At 43.9% G+C, this 22884-nt stretch overlaps 1 protein-coding gene across 8 annotated transcripts in view; it reads right to left on the bottom strand.

Annotated features, from left to right (window-relative positions):
• c2cd5 (C2 calcium dependent domain containing 5) overlaps positions 1-22884 on the bottom strand; it is a 119503-nt gene that overhangs the window by 20979 nt on the left and 75640 nt on the right. For all 8 annotated transcript variants that reach the window (XM_033039470.1, XM_033039462.1, XM_033039463.1 and 5 more), the window contains 7 exons: positions 18473-18637; positions 14684-14824; positions 12201-12264; positions 11467-11528; positions 8577-8678; positions 5785-5874; positions 5300-5384 (listed from right to left, as the gene is read on the bottom strand). In XM_033039470.1, the coding sequence (XP_032895361.1) occupies positions 5300-5384; positions 5785-5874; positions 8577-8678; positions 11467-11528; positions 12201-12264; positions 14684-14824; positions 18473-18637 (709 nt within the window). The remainder of the gene's footprint in view (positions 1-5299; positions 5385-5784; positions 5875-8576; positions 8679-11466; positions 11529-12200; positions 12265-14683; positions 14825-18472; positions 18638-22884) is intronic.

Here is a 22884-nt window from a genome sequence, read left to right as displayed (position 1 = left end):
CTTGTAAACCTTCGCTGCACTGCCTCCAGGGCTAGTACATCCTTTCTTAAGTATGGACCCCAGAACTGTACACAGTATTCCAAATGTGGTCTCACTAATACTGTGTACAGCTGCAGCAAGACCTCCGTGTTTTTATACTCAATCCCCCTAGCAATAAAGGCCAAAACTCCATTGGCCTTCCTGATTGCTTGCTGCACCTGCATACTAACTTTTAGTGATTCATGTACTAATGCCCCTAGATCCCTTTGCGTTGCATTACAACGCAGCTCCTCCTCATTTAGAAAATAACTTGCCCTATCATTTTTTTTCCCAAAGTGAATGACTTCACATTTATTAGTATTAAATTTCATCTGCCAAGTTGTTGCCCACTCACCTAGCTTATCTATATCCTTTTGCAGACTCTTCCTATCCTCCTCATCCCCTACTTTTCCTCCCATTTTTGTATCGTCCGCAAATTTTGATATATTACACTTGGTTCCCTCCTCCAAATCATTTATATAAATTGTGAACAACTGGGGTCCCAGCACCGACCCTTGCGGAACCCCGCTAGTTACCGGTTGCCATCCCGAGTATGAACCATTTATCCCCACTCTCTGCTTCCTATTTGTTAGCCAATCCTCTACCCATGCTAATATATTACCCCCAATCCCATAATTTTTTATTTTTAGCAATAGTCTCTTATGTGGCACCTTGTCAAAAGCCTTTTGGAAGTCCAAGTATACCACATCCACCGGTTCCCCTTTATCCACCCGGGTTGTTACTTCCTCAAAGAATTCGAGCAGATTCGTTAAACAGGACTTCCCCTTCACAAAACCATGCTGGTTCTGTCCGATGAAGTCATGTTTATCCAAGTGCCCCGTTAGTGTTTCTTTAATAATTGTCTCTAACATTTTACCCACCACCGATGTTAGACTAACCGGTCTATAGTTACCCGCCTTCTGTTTACTTCCTTTTTTAAATATAGGTGTTACATTGGCCATTTTCCAATCCACTGGGACCGTTCCTGCCTCCAGGGAGTTTTGGAAAATTATCACCAATGCATCCACAATCCCCACCGCTATCTCCCTCAAGACCCTTGGATGTAATCCATCAGGCCCAGGGGATTTATCCTCCTTCAGTCTCATTAATTTCCCTAATACCACCTCCTTGGTGATCTTAATAGTATTTAGCTCCTCCATTCCTACCGCCCCCTGTTTATCCAGCGTTGGAATATTTTTTGTGTCTTCTATGGTGAAGACTGATACAAAATACTCGTTTAATGCCTTTGCCATTTCCATGTTCCCCACCAACAACTCTCCAGTCTCACCCTCCAATGGACCAACGTTCACCTTAGCCACCCTTTTTCTTTTTATATAGCTATAAAAACTCTTACTATTAGTTTTTATGTTGTTCGCTAAATTCCTTTCATAGTCTATTTTCCCCGTCTTAATTAATCTCTTAGTTATTTTTTGCTGACCTTTAAATGCTTCCCAATCCTCTACCCTCCCACTATCTCTGGCTACCTTATATGCCCTTGCCTTCAGCCGAATACTATCCTTTATAGTTTTACTGAGCCATGGCTGACTGTTCTTACCCTTACCCCTTTTTTTCTTCATAGGAATAAATTTTTCTTGAAGGTTATACAGTATACCCTTAAACGTACACCACTGCTCATGTACCGTCTTATTCATGAGTCTGCTATCCCAGTCAACTTTGATCAGCTCAGTCCTCATACCTTCATAATCCCCCTTATTTAGACTAAGCACCCTAGCCTGAGTTTCAACCTGCTCCCCTTCTATTTGAATATGGAATTCGACCATATTGTGGTCACTTGTTCCCAACGAGTCCCTAACTATGACATTTTTAATTAATCCTGCTTCATTACACAGGACCAGATCCAAGATTGCCTCCCCCCTTGTCGGTTCTGTGACATACTGTTCTAGGAACCCGTCTCTAATACATTCTATAAACTCTTCCTCTAGTCTACCCTGCCCAGTTTGGTTTGCCCAATTAATATGAAAATTGAAGTCCCCCATGATTACAGCAGTTCCCTTTTTACATGCGTCAACTATTTGCAGATTTATGTTCTGACTAACAGCGTCACAGCTATTTGGAGGTCTATAAATTACACCCACTAGTGTTTTTTTCCCCTTGTTATTCTCTATCTGTACCCAAGCTGTTTCACTATCCTGATCCTTCAACGCAATATCCTTCCTCTCTATTGCCGTTATTCCCTCCCTTATTAAAAGGGCCACCCCTCCTCCCTTTCTTTCCTGTCTATCTTTCCTAATTGTCGAGTACCCCTCTATATTTAACTCCCAGTCCTGATCCCCTTGCAGCCATGTCTCCGTAATGGCCACGATATCATAACTATATATACTTAATTGCACCGTTAATTCATTTATCTTATTACGAATACTCCGTGCATTTAGATAAAGCACTTTCAGATGATTTTTACTACCCTTCCTTTCCGTTTTTGCCCCTTTTACATCTAGAGCTTTATCTTCACACATTCTGTCTCCTGTCACATTTTGACTTTCCGCTTCCCCACTGATACCCTGCTCTATTTCCTCTACCCCTGCCGTTATTACCCCCCTTGATACCTCCCCCCCGCTACTTAGTTTAAAGACCTCTCTACTGCCCTAGTTATATGATTTGCCAGGACCCCAGTCCCAGCACCGTTCAGGTGAAGTCCGTCCTTACAGAACAGATTCCCCCTGTCCCAGTACTGGTGCCAGTGGCCCAAGAAACCAAACCCATTATTCCCACACCAGTCTTTGAGCCACGCATTTAGCTTTTTAATTTTACGTACCCTCGCCGATTTGGCCCGTGGCTCAGGTAGCAATCCGGAGATCAGTACCCTCGAGGTTCTGCTTTTTAATTTATTCCCTAACTGCTCAAACTCCTTCAGCAGATCCTCCTTCCTCGTCCTTCCTATGTCATTGGTCCCCACATGGACCACGACCACTGGATCCTCCCCCTCCCTCTGCAAATTTCTCTCCAGCATCGCAGAGATATCCTTAACCCTAGCACCGGGTAGGCAACACAGCCTTCGGGACATGTTCTGCTGGCCGCAGAGAACCTTATCTACCCCCCGAATAATACTATCCCCTATCACTGAGTCAGAAAGGGAAGTGGTTCCAAATGCTGAAATGTGGATTATCACTTCCCTTTTCTGCAAAATAACACTGTCTCTCAATTTTATATCCATGCCACGAGTATCCCTTTAATACGTGTGGGAAGGAACTGCAGATGCTGGTTTAAACTGGTTTAAAGATAGACACAAAATGCTGGAGTAACTCAGCGGGACAGGCAGCATCTCTGGAGAGAAAGAATGGTTGATGTTTCGGGTCGAGACCCTTCTTCAGACTGAAGTTATTCCAGCTTTTTGGGTCTATCCTTGTAATACAACTGGCTTCAATTTTGCTATGTTTAAGTGTCACTTTATCAAGCCCAATTTTAAATGTGGATCATATAGTCAGGAAATTAAGGCGGCACAATGGCACAGCTGGTAGAGCTGTTACCTCACCTGCGCCAGAGACCCAGGTTCGCTCCTGATCTCGGGTGCTGTCTTTGTGGAGTTTGCACATTCTCCCTGCGACTGTGTGGGTATCCTGCGCGTGCTCAAGTTTGCTCCCACATCCCAAAAGCATGAGGCCTTGTAGGTCGATTGACCTCTGTAAATGACCCATTGTGTTTAGGAAGTGAATGCGAAAGTGGGATAACTTGGATCTGTTGTGAACTGTTGATCGATGGTCGGCGTGGACTCGGTGGGCCAAAGGGCCCGTTTCCATGCTGCGTCTTTCAATCAATCAAAAATATGTCTTCCAAATAACAGTCACACATTTTGCATTTCTTTCCAGTTCCCCCAGCCCACCTACGCCAGCTTTAGCTCATGAAATCCTTGGACTGTAACAGTGACTGCAGTGTGCGTCAGTACTTTGTTTACATCTGAGTGTAACCTGACCCTGCTCAGCTGTACTCAGCTCATTAGTGACGGAGCCATTTTAGGTGGAAAGGCCAGTTAAAGTACACCACTGCTCTTGTCGCTCATGGGTGATTTGAGAGCACAAGACACCAAAATGTTTACATGGCGCAGAACAATAATGTTCAACGTCTCCAGATTATTTTAGACATCACGGTTTGTTTTTTTGTGTGTACGCGTTTCTATACAGTGCCCTCCATAAAGTTTGGAACAAAGACCCATCATTTATTTATTTGTCTCTGTGCTCCTCAATTTAAGATTTGTCGTAGAAAAAAATCACATGTGGTTAAAGTGCACATTGTCAGATTTTATTAAAGGCCATTTTCATACATTTTGGTTTCACCGTGTAAGGAACAAAGAAGGAAGAGGCGGAGACAGTAGGCTGTGGGAGAGCTGGGATGGGGAGGGGAAGGAGGGAGAAAGCAAGGACTACCTGAAATTGGAGAAGTCAATGTTTATACCGCTGGGGTGTAAACTGCCCAAGCAAAATATGAGGTGCTGCTCCTCCAATTTGAGGTAGGACTCACTCTGGCCATGGAGGAGGCTCAGTACAGAAAGGTCAGATTAGGAATGGGAGGGGGAGTTGAAGTGCTGAGCCACCTGGGAGATCAGGTTGGTTAATGCTGGTTGGTTGAACCCAATTGAGCTTGCCTTTTATATGCTGAAGAGAAAACTGAAGGGGACTAGCCCCCAAAACAAGCATAAGCTAAAGATGACTGCAATACAGGCCTGGCAGAGGATCACCAGAGAAGACACCCAGCAACTGGTGATGCCCATGAATCGCAGACTTCAAGCAGTCATTGCATGCAAAGGATATGCAACAAAATATTAAACATGACTACTTTAATTTACATGACACTGCTGTGTCCCAAACATTATGGTGCCCTGACATGGGGGGGGGGGGGGCAATGTATAAACATGGCTGTACTTTTAACATGGTGAAACCAAAATGTATAAAAATGGCCTTTATTAAAATCTGACAATGTGCACTTTAACCACATGTGATTTTTTTCTATTACAAATTTCAAATTGTGGCGTACAGAGGCAAATAAATAAATGATGGGTCTTTGTCCCAAACATTATGGAGGGCACTGTATATATATAATCTATATAAATATATGTGTATTTGTGAGTATGTGAATATATATACACACTGAACATTTTTCTCCCTCTCCTTTATTACATTGTTTAGTGTACTATGTTTACATATTGTGTCGTGCTGCTGCAAGTAAGAATGTCATTGTTCTATCTGGGACATATGACATCAAACCATTCTTGACTCAATCAATGACATTTAACCATTTAACAACCAATATTATTTCTTAACCACCTTACCTCTTAGGAGAGTCTTGTCTGAACAAGCCTTGATGCATTGAGCCTGGTTCTTATCATATGTAATCGCAACGGCTGTAACTGCAACCTGGAAAGATGAACCGTCAAAACTGAAATCCACATTACAGATGTTGGATCATTAAATATAGTTAATATCGGGTGGTACAGTGGCACAGGGGTGGAGTTGGTGCTTTACAGCGCAAGAGACCTGGGTCCGATCCCCACTGCGGGTGATGTCTGTATGGAGTTTGTACGTTCTCCCTGTGACTGCATGGGTTTTTTACAGGTGCTCCGGTTTCCTTCCACACTCCAAAGACGTACAGGTTTGTAGGTTCATTGGGTTTGTTAAAATTGTAAATTGTCCTTAGTGTGCAGGATAGTGCTAGTGTGCGGGTGGAATGCTGGTCGGCGCGGACTCGATGGGCCACATAGTCTGTTTCTGCACTGTATGTCTAAAGTTGTAAATATTATGTTTTATACGTATATACCTGGATTAATTCATCCTCTGGTAATGCAACATTGAAGTTCACATGACACAGACAGCACGGTACCATGGACCGCAGTTTAAAATACAGAGCCTAGGGAGTAATGGAAAAGATTTAAAAGGTTAGATACGATATGTGAAAGAGAGAACCATGCTCACTGTTACATAGAGAGAATTATTGATGCTTAAATAATCAGTACGCCATTCACTACTTGTATCCAGCCATAAAAGGGCAAATTAATTTTATATTAGCTACATTCAATAACATATTTCTTTCACTGAGACATCGGAGGGCAGGGGAGACTTGATAGAAGGATTTAAAATTATGGGAGGCATAGATAGGCTAGACAGTCAGCCTGGGTGGAAGTGTTCAACACTAGAGGGCAAAGCTTTAAGGTGAGAGGGGGAAAGTTTAATGGAGGCAGATACGATGGTGGTGTTTAAGAAGCTTTTGGATAGGCTCATGGAAGTGCGGGGAATAAACGGACGGGGACCATGTTGAGGCAAACGTGATCAGTTTAACTTGGGCATCGAGTTTGGCACAAACATTGTGAATCGAAGGGCCTGTTCCTGTGCTGTACTGTTCTACATCCAGCTGAAACACCAGCTGAAACACAGGTTGGCATTGACAAAGCTAATCTGGTGTTAAAATGAAATGCATTCACAGGAGCATTCCAAATCATTCGCACCCTATTTCTAAATACACAAATTCTTCCTCCATAGGAATACATACAATGGGTGATTAGGAAAAGATTGAAAAGCCCCATCAAGCCTCCCTCAATACAATAATTACTAACACTTTCCCCAGCACTACCCCCTACCACCACCAAAGATCTTATAGCGGAACAAGATAGGCTACTCCTGCGAAATGCAATGGGCTGATGTGTAGTACGCTACGGAGGGGATCATGGGCATTTTTCCCCGCCCATTTTAGTAACCTGAGCCTACCTGACCCGACCCGACTCGCAGTGTAATCAATGTCGCGGGGCAACAGTTTGTGTGGGTTAGATTCATAAATCTGTCAGTTCATACTTCTTGTCAACAATAAAATTTGACTCTGGTAATTGTCTTTTTTAATGTTTTTTAAATCATTTCTTTTTAAATGGCTCACAAGCAGTGTTTGTGTTGATTTTGTAGTAACCGGAACCGACCCGACTCGCAGGGTAATTGACATTGCGGGGGAACTTTTGTGTGTGATATAGGGTTAGATTCATAATTCTGTTAGTTCATAATTCTGTTAATTCTTGTTAAAGAATAAAATGTTTATAAACACACATACATGAAAATTATATAAATGTATATAATCATATAACACACACAATTATATTTCTTCTGATCCAATAATGAACGTTATTTCAGACTAGACAAGGGACATTAAATAAGAAACATTGTAAATAAGAAACATTGTAAACCTCCCCGCAACTTCACACTCACTAGGCCTTATCCCCCCCGGCACTCCCTCGCTGCCCCCTCACTACAATGTCTCCCCCCCTCCTATGCCCCTCTCCCCGCTGCCCCGCACTCCCTCTCCCGCTGCCCCGGCCCCACACTCCCTCTCCCGCTGCCCCGGGCCCCACACTCCCTCTCCCCGCTGCCCCGGACCCCACACTCCCTCTCCCCGCTGCCCCGGGCCCCGCACTCCCTCTCCCGCTGCCCCGGGCCCCACACTCCCTCTCCCGCTGCCCCGGGCCCCGCACTCCCTCTCCCGCTGCCCCGGGCCCCACACTCCCTCTCCCGCTGCCACGCACTCCCTCTCCCGCTGCCCCGGGCCCCGCACTCCCTCTCCCGCTGCCCCGGGCCCCACACTCCCTCTCCCGCTGCCCCGGACCCCACACTCCCTCTCCCGCTGCCCCGGACCCCACACTCCCTCTCCCGCTGCCCCGGGCTCCACACTCCCTCTCCTCTCTGCCCCGGACCCCACACTCCCTCTCCCCGCTACCCCGGGCCCCACACTCCCTCTCCCCGCTGCGGATCCAATCTTTGGCCGGAAGCAAGATGGCGGGGGCAGGTTGCTAAAATGAGTCATATAATCACCCATGAATCCGCCCATGAGCGTACTACACGTTTGCGTGAGAGTAACCCATCTTGCTTCGCTATAAGATCTTTGACCACCACTGCCAAAACCTAATCCCAAAGCGTGTGGGAGACAGAAAAACACTCATGGATTAAAAACGAAAAGAGAAAATATACTCCAGAGTGTATGTGGCCTTTTCAGGCTTGCATATCCACTGGGCAATGAACCAAGCGCTAACTGTACTTTCAGCATTTATTTTGAGAGTTTTTGGAAAAGCCACAATGCAGTGAAGTCACAGCTGGCATTACTTCCAGAAAAGTGGTCATGGGAGTTTGTTACTGATTTTACTGCTCCGAGAGAGATTCTCGTTTAAATAGTGCTATCAGATGCAAGATCGAATAATGAAAGGCCAAGAGAGAGCGGATGTGTAAAGGATGCTTCCAGTAATGGGAGAGTCTAGAACCAGAGGGCACAGCCTCAGAATAAAAGGACTGTACCTTTACAATGGAGAAGAGGAATATGTTGAGCCAGAAGGTGGTGAATCTGTTCAATTAATTGCCACAGATGGCAGTGCAGTCATTGGTATTTTTAAAGTGGAGAATGATAGTTCTTGATTAGTAAGGACGTCAAAGGTTATGGGGAGAAGGCAGGAGAATGGGGGGGGGGGTGAGGGGATGTGGAAATAGACCAGCCATGATCGAATGGCACAGATTTGATGGGACAAATGGCCCAATTCTGCTCCTATGTTCTATGGTTAAGTTGGTGTGTTTCTAGCCTCTTACCTTTAGCAAATTTTCACAAAGATCACTGAAGGCTTTATTCAGTCCCTGTGACGTGAGACTGGTAACGTTGTTCAGCCGGAACACTCTCACAGAAGTAAACATCTAAAAAAGGAAAGGGAGGGGAAAGGTATTAGCCGGTAGCAAGTACATTCCTTCGAGGGCTGCAAATACCAACATTATTCATATTATTTGTTGCTTATAACTTTCTGAATACGCCATTGTAACCAGAGTTGAGTACATTGATGCCAAGTTCATAAAGTTCAATAATTAGAGATGGCTCTTATAACTGTTTGACAAAACAATAATCAAGATTGCGCAATAATACAAATAGTGAACAGTTAGTCAATAGAAGAATTTCACAGCTGCAACGATTACCATGGAGGCATTATAGCTTCATATAGAACACTTTCTAAAATAAAATAAAAAAACTAAAACAAAAGAAAATGTCAGAACTATGGTTATGGACAGTGAACAACGCAGGGATATGTCTAATACGTTTATGCTTTGGTAGAAGATCGGGACCAGCCTGAAGAAGGGTCACGACCCGAAATGTCACCTATACATATTCTCCAGAGATGCTGCCTGAATTACTCCAGTACATTGTGTCTTTTTTTCATAAACCAGCATCTGGAATTCCTTGCTTCTACCTCTGGGGGTGGCACGGTGGTGCAGCGGTATATTTGCTGCCTTACGGTGACAGAGACCCGGGTTCAATCCGGGACCAAGTGGGCTTTCCCCGGGTGCTCTGGTTTCTTCCCACACTCCAAAGACCTACAGGTTTGTAGGTTAATTGTCTTGGTAAAAATTGTAAACTGTCCCTAGTGTGTAGGATAGTGTTAGTCGGGGATCGCTGGTCGGCACAGACCCGGTGGATCGAAGGGCCTGTTTCCAGGTTGTAGCACTAAACTAAAGGACTTCTTCTAAGTTTTACACTTTCTTCTCAATACCATATTTTACTCAATAAAAATCCTGCTCAACTTCCACAATGTCACCATATAATAGTTTAAGTAAAGTGTTTGTGATTTAGTATTGTTCAAGTAATGCAAAAACAACCCAGTACTAAAGGGCTTGCATATCTCAACAACGTGGACTGCAAATCTCCTCCTCAACCCTTCATCACTCATTTACCTCCATTCCAGGTTCCAGCTTGAGTTTCCTCAGTAGACACTCCTGAGGTCTCCTTTGGTGCTTCTGGTATCCTCCAAAGAGGTCCGTCCAAGGCATTGCTGTCACCTTGGGAGCAGCAACCCAACTACCCTTCTTACTCTCTCACTGACCATCTCATCAACTGCCCCCTTTGTGGGATTGTCTTATAATTTCCCCCGGCCCTCCCAAACAAATAATCCCTCAGAAGCTCGGGGTCAATGACTTGGTGACATGGCCTGTGGACAGCATATTCTGCGGGATTTAGATCAGATTCAGAAATGGGCAGAGCATGAGCCTGAAAACTGTAACGTCCAGGTTCTGGAACAGCTTCCTCCCTACAACCATCAGGCTATTAACCACTACAAGCTCTAACTAGGCACCAAACTATATAGACTTGGGGGCATTATTTTTACTTTGCACTATGGCTGCAATTTCCTGGAGAGTGTGACTGAAAAATATCACGAGTACATGAGATATGCACCAATTTTCAGTCATGAGCATGTATTTCAATATATATGAAAGTTAAGATCCCCCCATTAAAACTCACTATTCCTTGTGTATAACTTTGTCTAATCGCAGTGTTTAAGTATCCCACTACTTCACAGCTACACCACAGGGTCCATGTACAGCTTTCACCAAAGTTTTATACTCTTTCCCATGTCTTAACTCCACCCATTAAGGTTTGATTGCTTGCTAATCTCTTAAAATATTCTCACCAAACTAATGTTTAAGAAGGAACTGCAGATGCTGGTAAAATCGAAGGTAGATAAAAATGCTGGAGAAACTCAGCGGGTGAGGCAGCATCTATGGAGCGAAGGAATAGGTCACTAGGTCCATAGATGCTGCCTCACCCGCTGAGTTTCTCCAGCATTTTTATCTACTTCACCAAACTAATATAATTTCTGGTACCAAAATGATTCCTCCACCACTAACACATTCCCCAACTTTAAACAATCACCTGGACTTCCTTTATTGTATACACTGTAAATGGCTCGATTGTAATCACGTATTGTCTTTCCGCTGACTGGATAGCACACAACAAAAGCTTTTCACTGGACTAGCAAAAGGATTTGAGTATAAGAGCAGGGAGGTTCTACTGCAGTTGTACAGGGTCTTGGTGAGACCACACCTGGAGTATTGCGTACAGTTTTGGTCTCCTAATCTGAGGAAAGACATTCTTGCCAAAGATGGAGTACAGAGAAGGTTCACCAGACTGATTCCTGGGATGGCAGGACTTTCATATGAAGAAAGACTGGATAGACTCGGCTTGTACACGTTGGTATTCAGAAGACTGAGGGGGGATCTTATAGAAACTTACAAAATTCTTAAGGGGTTGGACAGGCTAGATGCAGGAAGATTATTCCCGATGTTGGGGAAGTCCAGAACTAGGGGTCACAGTTTAAGGATAAGAGGGAAGACTTTTAGGACCGAGATGAGGAAATCATTTTTTACACAGAGAGTGGTGAATCTGTGGAATTCTCTGCCACAGAAGGTAGTTGAGGCCAGTTCATTGGATATATTTAAGAGGGAGTTAGATGTGGCCCTTGTGGCTAAAGGGATCAGGGGGTATGGAGAGAAGGCAGGGATGGGATACTGAGTTGGATGATCAGCCATGATCATATCAAATGGCGGTGCAGACTCGAAGGGCAAAATGGCCTACTCCTGCACCTATTTTCTATGTTTCTATGACTACAATCCCTTTACAATAAACTAAACTATTCAAACAAATACCATGCAGATTTACCTGTAAATCAGATGTCCAGTTGTTGATACCTGGCATAACCTCCGTATTACAACTGTAAAAACCTGTCCGCACAAAATAAATCCAGAAAGTTTACAAGTACATATCTAATTATTTCAGTTCATTACTGTCAGATAACGTGCACTTCCATCTAAATATTCAATTGGATATCAATCTCTGTCAATGTATAAACATATTAAGAAGTCCAAATGCATTGAAATGAGAAGGATTTAGAACACATTGTTTAAGAAGGAACTGCAGATGCTGGAAAATCGAAGGTAGACAAAAATGCTGGAGAAACTCAGCGGGTGAGGCAGCATCTATGGAGCGAAGGAAATAGGCAACGTTTCGGGCCGAAACGTTGCCTATTTCCTTCGCTCCATAGATGCTGCCTCACCCGCTGAGTTTCTCCAACACTTTTGTCTACCTAGGATTTAGAACACAATGCTTTTTACCCCCAATGTTATAGGAGCAGCATTAGGCCATTCGGCCCATCAAGTCTACTCTGCCATTCCATCATGACTGATCTATCTCTCCCTCTCATTCTCCTGCCTTTTCCCCATAACCCCTAACACCCGTACTAATCAAGAATCTGTCAATCTGCCTTAAAAGTATCCATTGACTTGGCCTCCACAGCCTTCTGTGCCAATGAATTCCACAGATTCACCACCCTCTGACTGAAGGAATTCCTCCACATCCCCGTTCTACCTTCTTGTTCTCCCTTCCTAAGGACTTACCAGCTGGCGTGGGAGCATCAGTCAATAATGAATGAATATCTTCTACAGCATCAGCATCATCAATCTGAAATACAGAGCAGTGCTATTAAGGTCCCAATCTCACTCAGCAGACATTAGGAAAGTGTTTACTTATGGTCTGATGCTGTGGAATATTGTGCAGTGCTATTTGAACTATCAGGGCGGCAAGGCGGTGCAGCTGGTGGAGCTGCTGCCTATCAGCACCAGAGACCCGAGTTTGATCCTGTGGGGAAGTCTGCACGTTCTCCCTGTGACCGTGTGGGTTTTCCTTCAGGTGCCCCGGTTTCCTCCCACAGACAAGCGGGTTTGTAGGTTAGTTGGGCTCTGCAAAACTGTCCCTATTGTGTAGGTGAGTGGATGAGAAATTGGGATACCAAAGAACTAGTGTGAATGAGTGGTCGATGGCCCACTGAGTCATGTCGACCATGGGACCTGTTTCCATGCTGTATTACTACACTAAAGAAAATATTTAATGAATCAACAGAATTAAGAAATTATTTTGCATCTTGGTCTAGTCGCACAGTATGGCCTTGTGTTGGCAAGGTCCTGACCTGCTTGAATATAATCCAGTTTTACTAAAAACCTTACATAGAATATTGTGTAATCCTTTGCCTAGTGGAATAGAATGAAGTGCGAATAACTTCCTGAACTGGTCTAGAATGGTGTTACAAGGTCCCTGAACCAGTGCAATACAGCTCACTGTTACCAAAGTTGACACATGAATCAGTGAACATTGAACACAGTGAAATATTGTGGCAATAATTAAAATTAAATGATATATCCCCAGAGGAATAATGCCTCACGAATGCTCTGGACAGTCTCCAACCAATGGTATGAACATTACATTTTCTAATTTATGGGTAACCGTTACCTCCTGTAATCCCCCCCCTCTTTTTGATCCACCTCCAGTCATTCCATTTTTGTCCTCTTCCCCATATCCGCTCTTTGTCTGACCGTTCACCCATGTTCTACCCTCGCCCCATCTCGATTCTATCCACCTAAAACCCATCCATGCCACCCTCCGGCATCTCCTCCCCATCTAGTTTCACCCGCTATTCCCTTAACCATTCCCATCATCACCTTGTAGAAACAAGGAACTCTAAATGCTAGTTTACAAGAAAAAAATCCATGAATGTCACCTATCCATGTTTCCCATTATCATCTTTCTTATTTATCAAATGGCAGCAGCCTTTGTGCCCTTACTTATTACACTCCAGCAGTTATCTCTTCCTCCCAATCCCCACTTTCCCTTCCCTCACTTGGTTCCGTCTTCCTTTTTCATTCCTTCCAGTCTAATTCCACCCATCACCTACCTGCCTCTGTCTCTGAAGTCCACCCCGACATGGCTCCATCTGCCTCTCATCCATCATCCCTACCCGGCTCACCTACTGGCCCCTCTCACCCTTTCCTCTCTCCTCTTCATACCCACAGCCTCCCCTCTCAGTCCAGATGGAGGGTCAAAACATGAAACCTTGACAATTCTTTTCCCTCCATGGATGCTGCTCGACCTGCTGAGTTCCTGCAGTAATTTGTTTTGTTTTGCTCCAGATTCCTGCATCTGCAGCCTCTCATGTCTCCAAGGATACATAAGAGAATGATCATGTTGACCAAGTGGTCCCATCTGCCTGCATTTGGCCCATATCCCTCACAAACTTCACTATCCATGTACCTGTCCAAATATCTTTTAAACGTTCTTATATTACCTGCCTCAACTAAATCTACTGGCAGCTCTTTCCATATACCCTCTGTGTACAAAGCTGCCCCTCCAGTTGCTATTAAATCTTTTCCCTCTCACCTTAAACCTATGACCACTGGTTCTCGATTCCACTACACTGGGTAAATGACTGCGCATCTACCTCATCTCATGCACCTCCATGAGATCATCCCCCATCTACGTGCACGCCAAGGAATAAAATCCTAGCCTGTTCAACCTCTCCTTATAGCTCAGTCCTTCAACGCCTGGCAACAGCCTTGTAAATCTTCCCTGCGGTCTTTCCAGCTTAACAATATCTATAGCAGGTGACCAAAACTGAACACAATACTGATTGCTAACTGGTATAACTGTAACATAACATTCGGCCCATCAAGCCTACTCCACCATTCAATCATGGCTGATCTCTGCCTCCTAATCCCATTTTCCTGCCTTCTCCCCATAACTCTTGACACCCGTTCTAATCAAGAAATATCTCTGCCATTAAAATATCCACTGACTTGGCCTCCAGAGCCCTGTGCGGTAATGAGTTCCACAGATTAACTACCCTCTGACAAAAGAAGTTCCTCCTCACCTCCTTTAATTCTGAGGCTATGACCTCTAGTCCTGGACTCTCCCACCAGTGGAAACACCCCTTCCACATCCACTCAACCTATGCCTTTCATTATTCTATAAGTTTCAATGAGGTCCCCCCTCAACCTTCTAAACTCCAGCGAGTAGAACAGTGATGATATCTAATAAAGATTTCCATTACCTCTAACACAAAGGCATCCTTCTTCCCATGTGAAAGATCCAGTTCAGAAACATCATCTGAACTTTCCGAATGGGAGCGAAAGAGCCTGGGGCGTTGTTGTGTTTCAGGGATCGGGGATCCAAGCGTTTCCTCTAGGATTTCCTATTGTCAAAAGCATAATGGACAGGAAATAGTTGGCAGCCATCAAAAGGTTTAATGTATGTTCGCTCCCAGTCAATCCATAGAAAGTATCAGAGTATAATGGAGTTCAAGTGCAAGAGATCTGGTCAACCTCAAGTTCCTCATTTAAGCAGCTATGTGAAACGAGATAATAAGGGACACTAAAAGGGCGGCGCAGCGTTGGAGTTGCTGCCTTATATTTGGAGTTGCTGCCTTATAGCGCCAGAGATGCGGGTTCGACCCTCTCTACGGGTGCTTGTCTGTATGGAGCTTCTACGTTCTCCCTATGACCGCGTGGTTTTTCTCTGGGTGCTCCGATTTCCTCCCACATCCCAAACACGTACAGGTTTGTAGGTTCATTGGCCTTGGTAAAAAAAATTATAAATTGTCCAAGTGTGTAGGATAATGCTAGTGGGAGCAAGCACCGGTCAGCATGGACTCGGTGGGCCGAAGGTCATGTTTCCGCGCTGTATCTCTACAGTCTAAAAGATTATTTGAGTGCTGCCGGAGCAGCAGGTAGAGCTGGTGCCTCACAGCATCACATTTAGATCCTGAATTCAGGTGCCGATTTTGGGTGGAGTTTGCACGTTCTTTCTGTGACCACGCTGGTTTCCTCCGGATGCTCCAGTTCCTTCTCACAAGGCAAAGACGTGCGGGCTTATGTTAATTAGCCTCTGTCAATTGCCCCTTGTGTGTTCAGTGTGGATGCAAAAGAGGGACAACAGAACTAGTGTGAATGGGCGATCAATGGTTGACATTGACTCTGTGGGATGAAGGCCTGTTTCCATGCTATATCTTTCAATTCCCTCCACAGATCTGCCTGACCCACTGAATTACTCCAGCATTTTGTGTTTTGCTCAATTATAGTGAACCTCTGTTTCATTGACAGCAGGCTGGATTAATAAAAAAATTGAGGACTAGAACCAGCCACAACTCCTCTGGCTCACATTACACAATTATTTAGGTATGTTGCAAAGCCTACCTGAAGCGTCGCTGAAAATCTGTCGCTGCGGGTGTGCGTGATTTTGGCGCCGTTTAGAGGGGGGCGGGTTTAAAACACGATTTTCTCTAGGCTGTTCAAATCGAAGATGTTCAGCCTAGTTAATTATTAACGAAAAATCGCTGGAAGACCCCGTCGCAAAAGCTATTATTAGTTTTAAAGACCTTGGATAATAGTTATAGTAGTTTAAAAATCAATCTCTAAACCCGCGACCACCGACAGCCGTCAGGGTCTCATAGAGCAAACCACAGAAGGTATGTAGCTTATTTTTACATTAAAAAGGGCTTCGTAAGATCCCTTTATACAAAGTTTAATATTGCGAGTAGCTCATTTTGGGCCCATTATATCCCGCAGTATTTTTCTGGGCATTTGAGGGCACAAATCTAGCGCAATGTGAACGTTCTAAACCAGCGCGTTCACAGGATCCCACTAGAAAGCTGATTTAAAATGGACTTTAATTTACAGCAATTGAACACGAAATTCCTTCCATTTGGCCTATAAATTAATGTAAATGAGATTTAAAAATCATGTTTTATTGTGAATTATTTATGAATATTATTTGCACAGGCTATTTAAAAATGTTAATCATTTATTAAGAAATGGATAGATGTTTAGATCTAGTAATTGAAGTTTGAAATTAGCTACACTTGGGTAACTAACTAATTATATGCTTTAATTTCAGGTCATCCAAGTAAGATTATTTTATATTTGTTTCAGAATGGTTCAATCTATGATAACTGAAAATCTCATTCAGTTCTCTTAATTTTTAAGAAAGTTATGGGCTTTTGACTGTCCACGATCACAGCTTTTTTGTTACGTCCATAGAAAATCAATAGGGAACAAGATGCTAATTTCCGAGTATGAAAATGGCCATAGCTTTTTAAATACATGAGATATGAAAGTGAATTAGGTGTCAAATTAAACTTCTTTTTATGCTTTATCTGATGGGATAAATTACACTTGATTTTTTAAATCTCAAAATTCTGTAACATCGCTACATTATTGGTGTTACGCCAAAGAATTTTTAAAATCAACCCATTTTGAAGTTGTTTCTTGAAAAACAACCAGATACAAATTATCATCTTAGACTCTGCTCTTGTTAACACAACAGAATTAACCAATGCAAGGTCTTTTGTTTGAGCAGCTCGATAGATCGATACTCCCAACATTGAAGCCGCTCCCAGTTAGACCTAGCTGCAAAGAAAATAAACTGATACGTTTTTTCCAGATAGACTCAACAGCCTCCCAACTGGTTTGATCCGACCGGTGACCAGGTCAGCTAACAGCTTCAGGTCTGGACAGACCATTCCATGAACAGTAGATGACTTGTAGCCTTCAGAGCATTCCAGTGGGCAAGAATCAATGTCTGTCAAGAGCTCTTTTTTAAAATGGCAATGCACAAAGTATGACTTGTGGCATCAAAGAGCGACACACCTCTTGGTAGAAACAGCTCTGGCTGCAAGTCATCTAGTTGAACTGGAAACATGAACGGGGTTTTTATTTAACTACACATCTAGACATTTGGAAGCCATTTTACACAGAAACCGCTGCTTATTAGAGACAAATGGTGCCACTGTCGATTTCATATATACATGATGTTCCTACACTCTTGCTAATGCATAGAATGCATTAAAGGTCCATCATCATCATTTTCATCAAATGATGAAAGAACGTTTTTATTAATTCTCAAGGAACCAAACATCTTTAAAGAATAAAGCGGCACAGAGGCTCTACTGGTAGAGCTTGTGCCTCACAATCAGATGGGATATTGTGCAATGCTACTGGAGCCATTAGGGCAGCACAGTGGCGCAGCGGATCGTGCCACTGCCTCATAGCGTAGGGGCGCAGAGATCTGGGTTCAATCCTGACCTCATGGGCTGTCTGTGTGGAGTTTGCACCTTATTCCTGTCACCGCATGGGATTCATCCGGGTGCTCAGTTTCCTCCCACATCCCTAAGACGTGCGTGTTTGCAGGTTAATTGGCCCTCTGTAAATCGCTCCGTGTGTGGGGAGTGGATGAGAAAGTGGGATAACATGGAAATAGTGTGAACGGATTCATGGTTGGTGTTTCCTCAGTGGGCTGAAGGGCCTGCTTGCATGCTGTATCTCCAATATTTTTATTACTTCCCGAGGAACCAAGAGGATTGCAGATGAAAACACTGTTTACTGGCCAAAGAACAAGGAAAAGACTATTCAGCCGCTGAAACCTGTTCCGGTTATTTAATCAAACCACGGCTGATCAGTATCGTTAGCCCACTTCCATACAGATTCTTCAATATGCTGCTGATTAAGCCAACGTACCTCGATCTTAAGCATTTTTAACCGCTTTCCAACATCTACAATCATCCACATTTGTGCTGTTAAGGGCCTGTCCCACTTTCACGACCTAATTCACGACTTTTTTTACTCGTGGACATTTTTCATCATGTTGAAAAAACGCCCCGACCTATTTGATGCCACGAGCACCTACGACTAGCATCACGACCTGCTACAACCTCGTGACGACCATGCTGCGAGTATGAGTCAAGGGCAAACTCGGCAGAGGTCGTGAATTAGGTCGTGAAAGTGGGACAGGCCCTTTAGTATATTTTGGTTAATGTCAACTCGCGCACAAACGAGCTGCTACTTACGGGAGGATTAATCTCATGGATTTCTCTGTTTTTGACGATCATATCGTTGATCTTCTTCTGGATGTTTGATATATGCTGATCGTACGACGAGTCGCTTGGTGTCTTCCCTGCAACCTGTATGCCCCCTGGAGAGGGGAGGGCCGTCACGTACAAACCAGTCGCAGACTAGAACAAAGCCAATGAAAAAATACAGTAATTCACTAAATAATCGCAGCCTCCATTACAAATATGTACACGGGGGATTTACAACAAAAAAAGCTAGGCGACGTGCACGGATTTGGGGTAACATGAGGGGGAAACTTCTTTACTCAGAGAGTGGTAGCGGTGTGGAATGTGCTTCCAGTGGAAGTGGTGGCGGCAGGTTCGTTGGTATCATTTAAAAATAAATTGGATAGGCATATGGATGAGAAGGGAATGGAGGGTTATGGTATGAGTGCAGGCAGGTGGGACTAAGGGAAAAAAGTTGTTCGGCACGGACTTGTAGGGCCGAGATGGCCTGTTTCCGTGCTGTAATTGTTATATGGTTATATGGTTATATTTAAGACTTTAATATAGATTTTAAAGAATTTCCACTCTGAACGTACAAATTTAAAACAGACAGCTCAGACTCATTCAGTCAATGTCACCAAACTCGTTCAAGTTCTAAACACTGTGCCCTAATATTGTCGTCATCATGGGACCAGTCACCCCTCTTGTTCCCATTATATCTTTCCCTTCTCACCTTCAATCAATGCTCCCTCTCAGTATTGACCCCCCCCTCAGATAAAGGCCTCTGTACATTCACCCTATCCATTCCACCTCATGATTTTATACACCTCTATAATATCGCCCCATAGCCTCCTACGCTCCAAGGAATAAAGTCCTAGTCTACCCATCCTCTTCCTATAGTTCAGCCCTTGACATACTCTGATGATTATCTTCGGATCAATGGAAGACGGATGTAAGCTGACTTCGTTTCAAACATGTCTACTTAATTATGGCTTAATAACAGCAAAAAAACGTATACTTAAATTCTGGAAAAATGCACCCATACCGACGCTCGAAATGTGGATTTCAAACATGTCGGAAATGTTACACCTTGAAGATATGAGATTCCTCCTATCAGGCAAATCAGACCAATTCTTAAAGATTTGGTCTCCATTTATTGACTTATTACAAGCATGTGGTGCAACACAACCTTAGAAATTAATTGTGTCATAACCGGGTGAAGGGTGGGTAAAGATACGAAGGAGGCATATCCCTTTCAATTTCTCTTTTTTCTCTCCTTTTCTCTTTCTCTCTCTTCTATTCTTTTTCTTTCTGCTTATTTCACATCACCTTCTTCTTTCCTTTTTCAAGCTATATTCCTATTCTATGAGCTATGATTCCTATTCCTAATATTCTCTATCTCCATATTTCTTGCTTCTCTTTACTTTTTTTTTTAACCATATAACCATATAACAATTACAGCACGGAAACAGGCCATCTCGGCCCTACAAGTCCGTGCCGAACATCTTTTTTCCCTTAGTCCCACCTGCCCCTGCACTCATACCATAACCCTCCATTCCCTTCTCATCCATATGCCTATCCAATTTATTTTTAAATGATACCAACGAACCTGACTCCACCACTTCCACTGGAAGCTCATTCCACACCGCTACCACTCTCTGAGTAAAGAAGTTCCCCCTCATGTTACCCCTAAACTTCTGTCCCTTAATTCTGAAGTCATGTCCTACTATTAAATTTAAAATAAGAAGTTGTACATGAAATGTAATATGTTATTTATGTCTTATATTATTGTACATCACTTCTAATAAAAATATTTTAAAAAAACAAACAAACCATTGTCTCTAGTTTCCGACACTCCTACAGTGGCAATGGACTCTGGCTATCTACCCTGTCCAAGCCTCTCTTAATTTGATGTATCTCTACCATGTCGCTTCTCAGCTTCTGACACTCCAGAGAAAATAAAGCCTGGTCTATTGACTCTCCTGATAACTCAAGCCCTCCAATCGTGGCAATATTCTTGAAAATCTTTTCTGAACGCCCTCTAGCTTAATCATGCCCTTCCTGTAGTGTGCTGTACGCAGTATTCCAAGTGTGCCTAACCTGTAATATGAAGCCCCAGCGTCTTATCTCAACTGTGTATTCCCCCCAGACTCTTTTGATTATGATTCCTATCCCCATCTAAATTGAGAATACTTCTGATGCCGTTCTCACTTTCACTAGTTTCCAGTATATTGGCCTCAACAATCTACTTTTTGTGTGGTTGGTAGAGCTGCTGCCTCACATCGGCAGAGACCCAGGTTGAATCCTGACCTTGCGTGCTGTCTGTGTGGAGCTTACACGTTCTTGTAGATGCAGGAAGATTGTTCCCGATGTTGGGGAAGTCCAGAACAAGGGGTCACAGTTTAAGGATAAGGGGGAAGTCTTTTAGGACCGAGATGAGAAAAACACTTTTCACACAGAGAGTGGTGAATCTGTGGAATTCTCTGCCACAGAAGGTAGTTGAGGCCAGTTCATTGGCTATATTTAAGAGGGAGTTAGATATGGCCCTTGTGGCTAAAGGGATCAGGGGGTATGGAGAGAAGGCAGGGATGGGATACTGAGTTGGATGATCAGCCATGATCATATCGAATGGCGGTGCAGGCTCGAAGGGCAGTGTTAGCTGTGAGGAGGATGCTAGGAGGCTGCAAGGTGACTTGGATAGGTTGGGTGAGTGGGCAAATGCATGTAAGATGCAGTATAATGTGGATAAATGTGAGGTTATCCACTTTGGTGGCAAAAACAGGAAAGTAGACTATTATCTGAATGGTGGCCGATTAGGAAAAGGGGAGATGCAATGAGACCTGGGTGTCATGGTACACCAGTCATTGAAAGTAGGAATGCAGGTGCAGCAGGCAGTGAAGAAAGCAAATGGTATGTTAGCATTCATAGCAAAAGGATTTGAGTATAAGAGCAGGGAGGTTCTACTGCAGTTGTACAGGGTCTTGGTGAGACCACACCGTACAAAATTCTTAAGGGGTTGGACAGGCTAGATGCAGGAAGATTATTCCCGATGTTGGGGAAGTTCAGAACTAGGGGTCACAGTTTAAGGGTAAGAGGGAAGTCTTTTAGGACCGAGATGAGAAAATCATTTTTTACACAGAGAGTGGTGAATCTGTGGAATTCTCTGCCACAGAAGGTAGTTGAGGCCAGTTCATTGGCTATATTTAAGAGGGAGTTAGATGTGGCCCTTGTGGCTAAAGGATTCAGAGGGTATGGAGAGAAGGCAGGCACAGGATACTGAGTTGGATGATCAGCCATGATCATATTGAATGGCGGTGCAGGCTCGAAGGGCCGAATGGCCTACTCCTGCACCTATTTTCTATGTTTCTATGTTCTTCCTGTGACCACTTGGTTTCCCCGGATGCTCCAGTCTCCTCCAATATCCTACAGATGTGCGGATTTGTAGGTTAATTAGCCTCTGTAAATTGTTCCATGTGTGCAGTGGGTGGATGAGAAAGTGGGATAACAGAATGGGTGATTGATAGGCAGCAAGGCCTCGGTGGGTCGAAGGGTCTGTTTCCATGCTGCATCTTTCCACCAATCAAACAAATCAGGGGATCAGCCCTTTGATGTCACCATCTCCTAGAGATGGTCATCAGCTTTTTCATTGCAGGGAACAAAAGGTTGCACTGTTTCTATCTCCACATATATTGGGCGACTGTGGCGCAGCAGTAGAGCTGCTGCCTTATAGTGCCAGAGACCCTGGTTCGATCTAGACTACAGGTGCTGTCTGTACGGAGTTTGTATATTTTCCCTGTGACCCCATGGGTTTTCTCCAGCTGCTCCGGTTTCCTCCCACATTCCATAGATGTGCAGGCTTGTTGATTAATTGGGTTCTGCAAATTGTTTTCAGTGCGTAGGATAGAACTAGTGAACGGGGTGATCGCTGGTCGGTGCGGACTCGGTGGGCCGAAGGGCCTGTTTCTGCGCCGCACCTCTAAAGACTGAAGATGAATATATTGCAGTTTTGGGTCGCCTTATCTGAGGAATAATGCGTTTGTGTTAGAGAGTGCTCAGAGGAGGTTTATGAGAATAATGCCGAGTATGAATGGGTTAACGTATGAGGAGCATTTGACGGCTCTGAACCTATACTCGCCAGAGGTTAGATGGATGAGGGGGAATCTCATTGAAACCTACTGAATAATGAAAGGCCTAGATAGAGTGGATGTGGAGAGGATGTTTATAGCAGTGGGAGAGTCCAGGACTTGATAGCCCAGCCTCAGAATAAAAGGAGGTACCTTTAGATTGTGGGTAAAGAGGAATTTCTATAGCCGGAGGGTGGTGAATGTGTGGAATTCATAGCCACAGACGGCGGTGGAGGCCAATTCATTGGTTATTTTTAAAGCGGAGATTGATATGTTCTTGATTGGTAAGGGAGTCAAAGG

This window comes from Amblyraja radiata, chromosome 21 (genome assembly GCF_010909765.2).
Source record: "Amblyraja radiata isolate CabotCenter1 chromosome 21, sAmbRad1.1.pri, whole genome shotgun sequence".
NCBI lineage: Eukaryota > Metazoa > Chordata > Chondrichthyes > Rajiformes > Rajidae > Amblyraja > Amblyraja radiata.
This window is presented reverse-complemented; position numbering and strand designations above follow the sequence as displayed.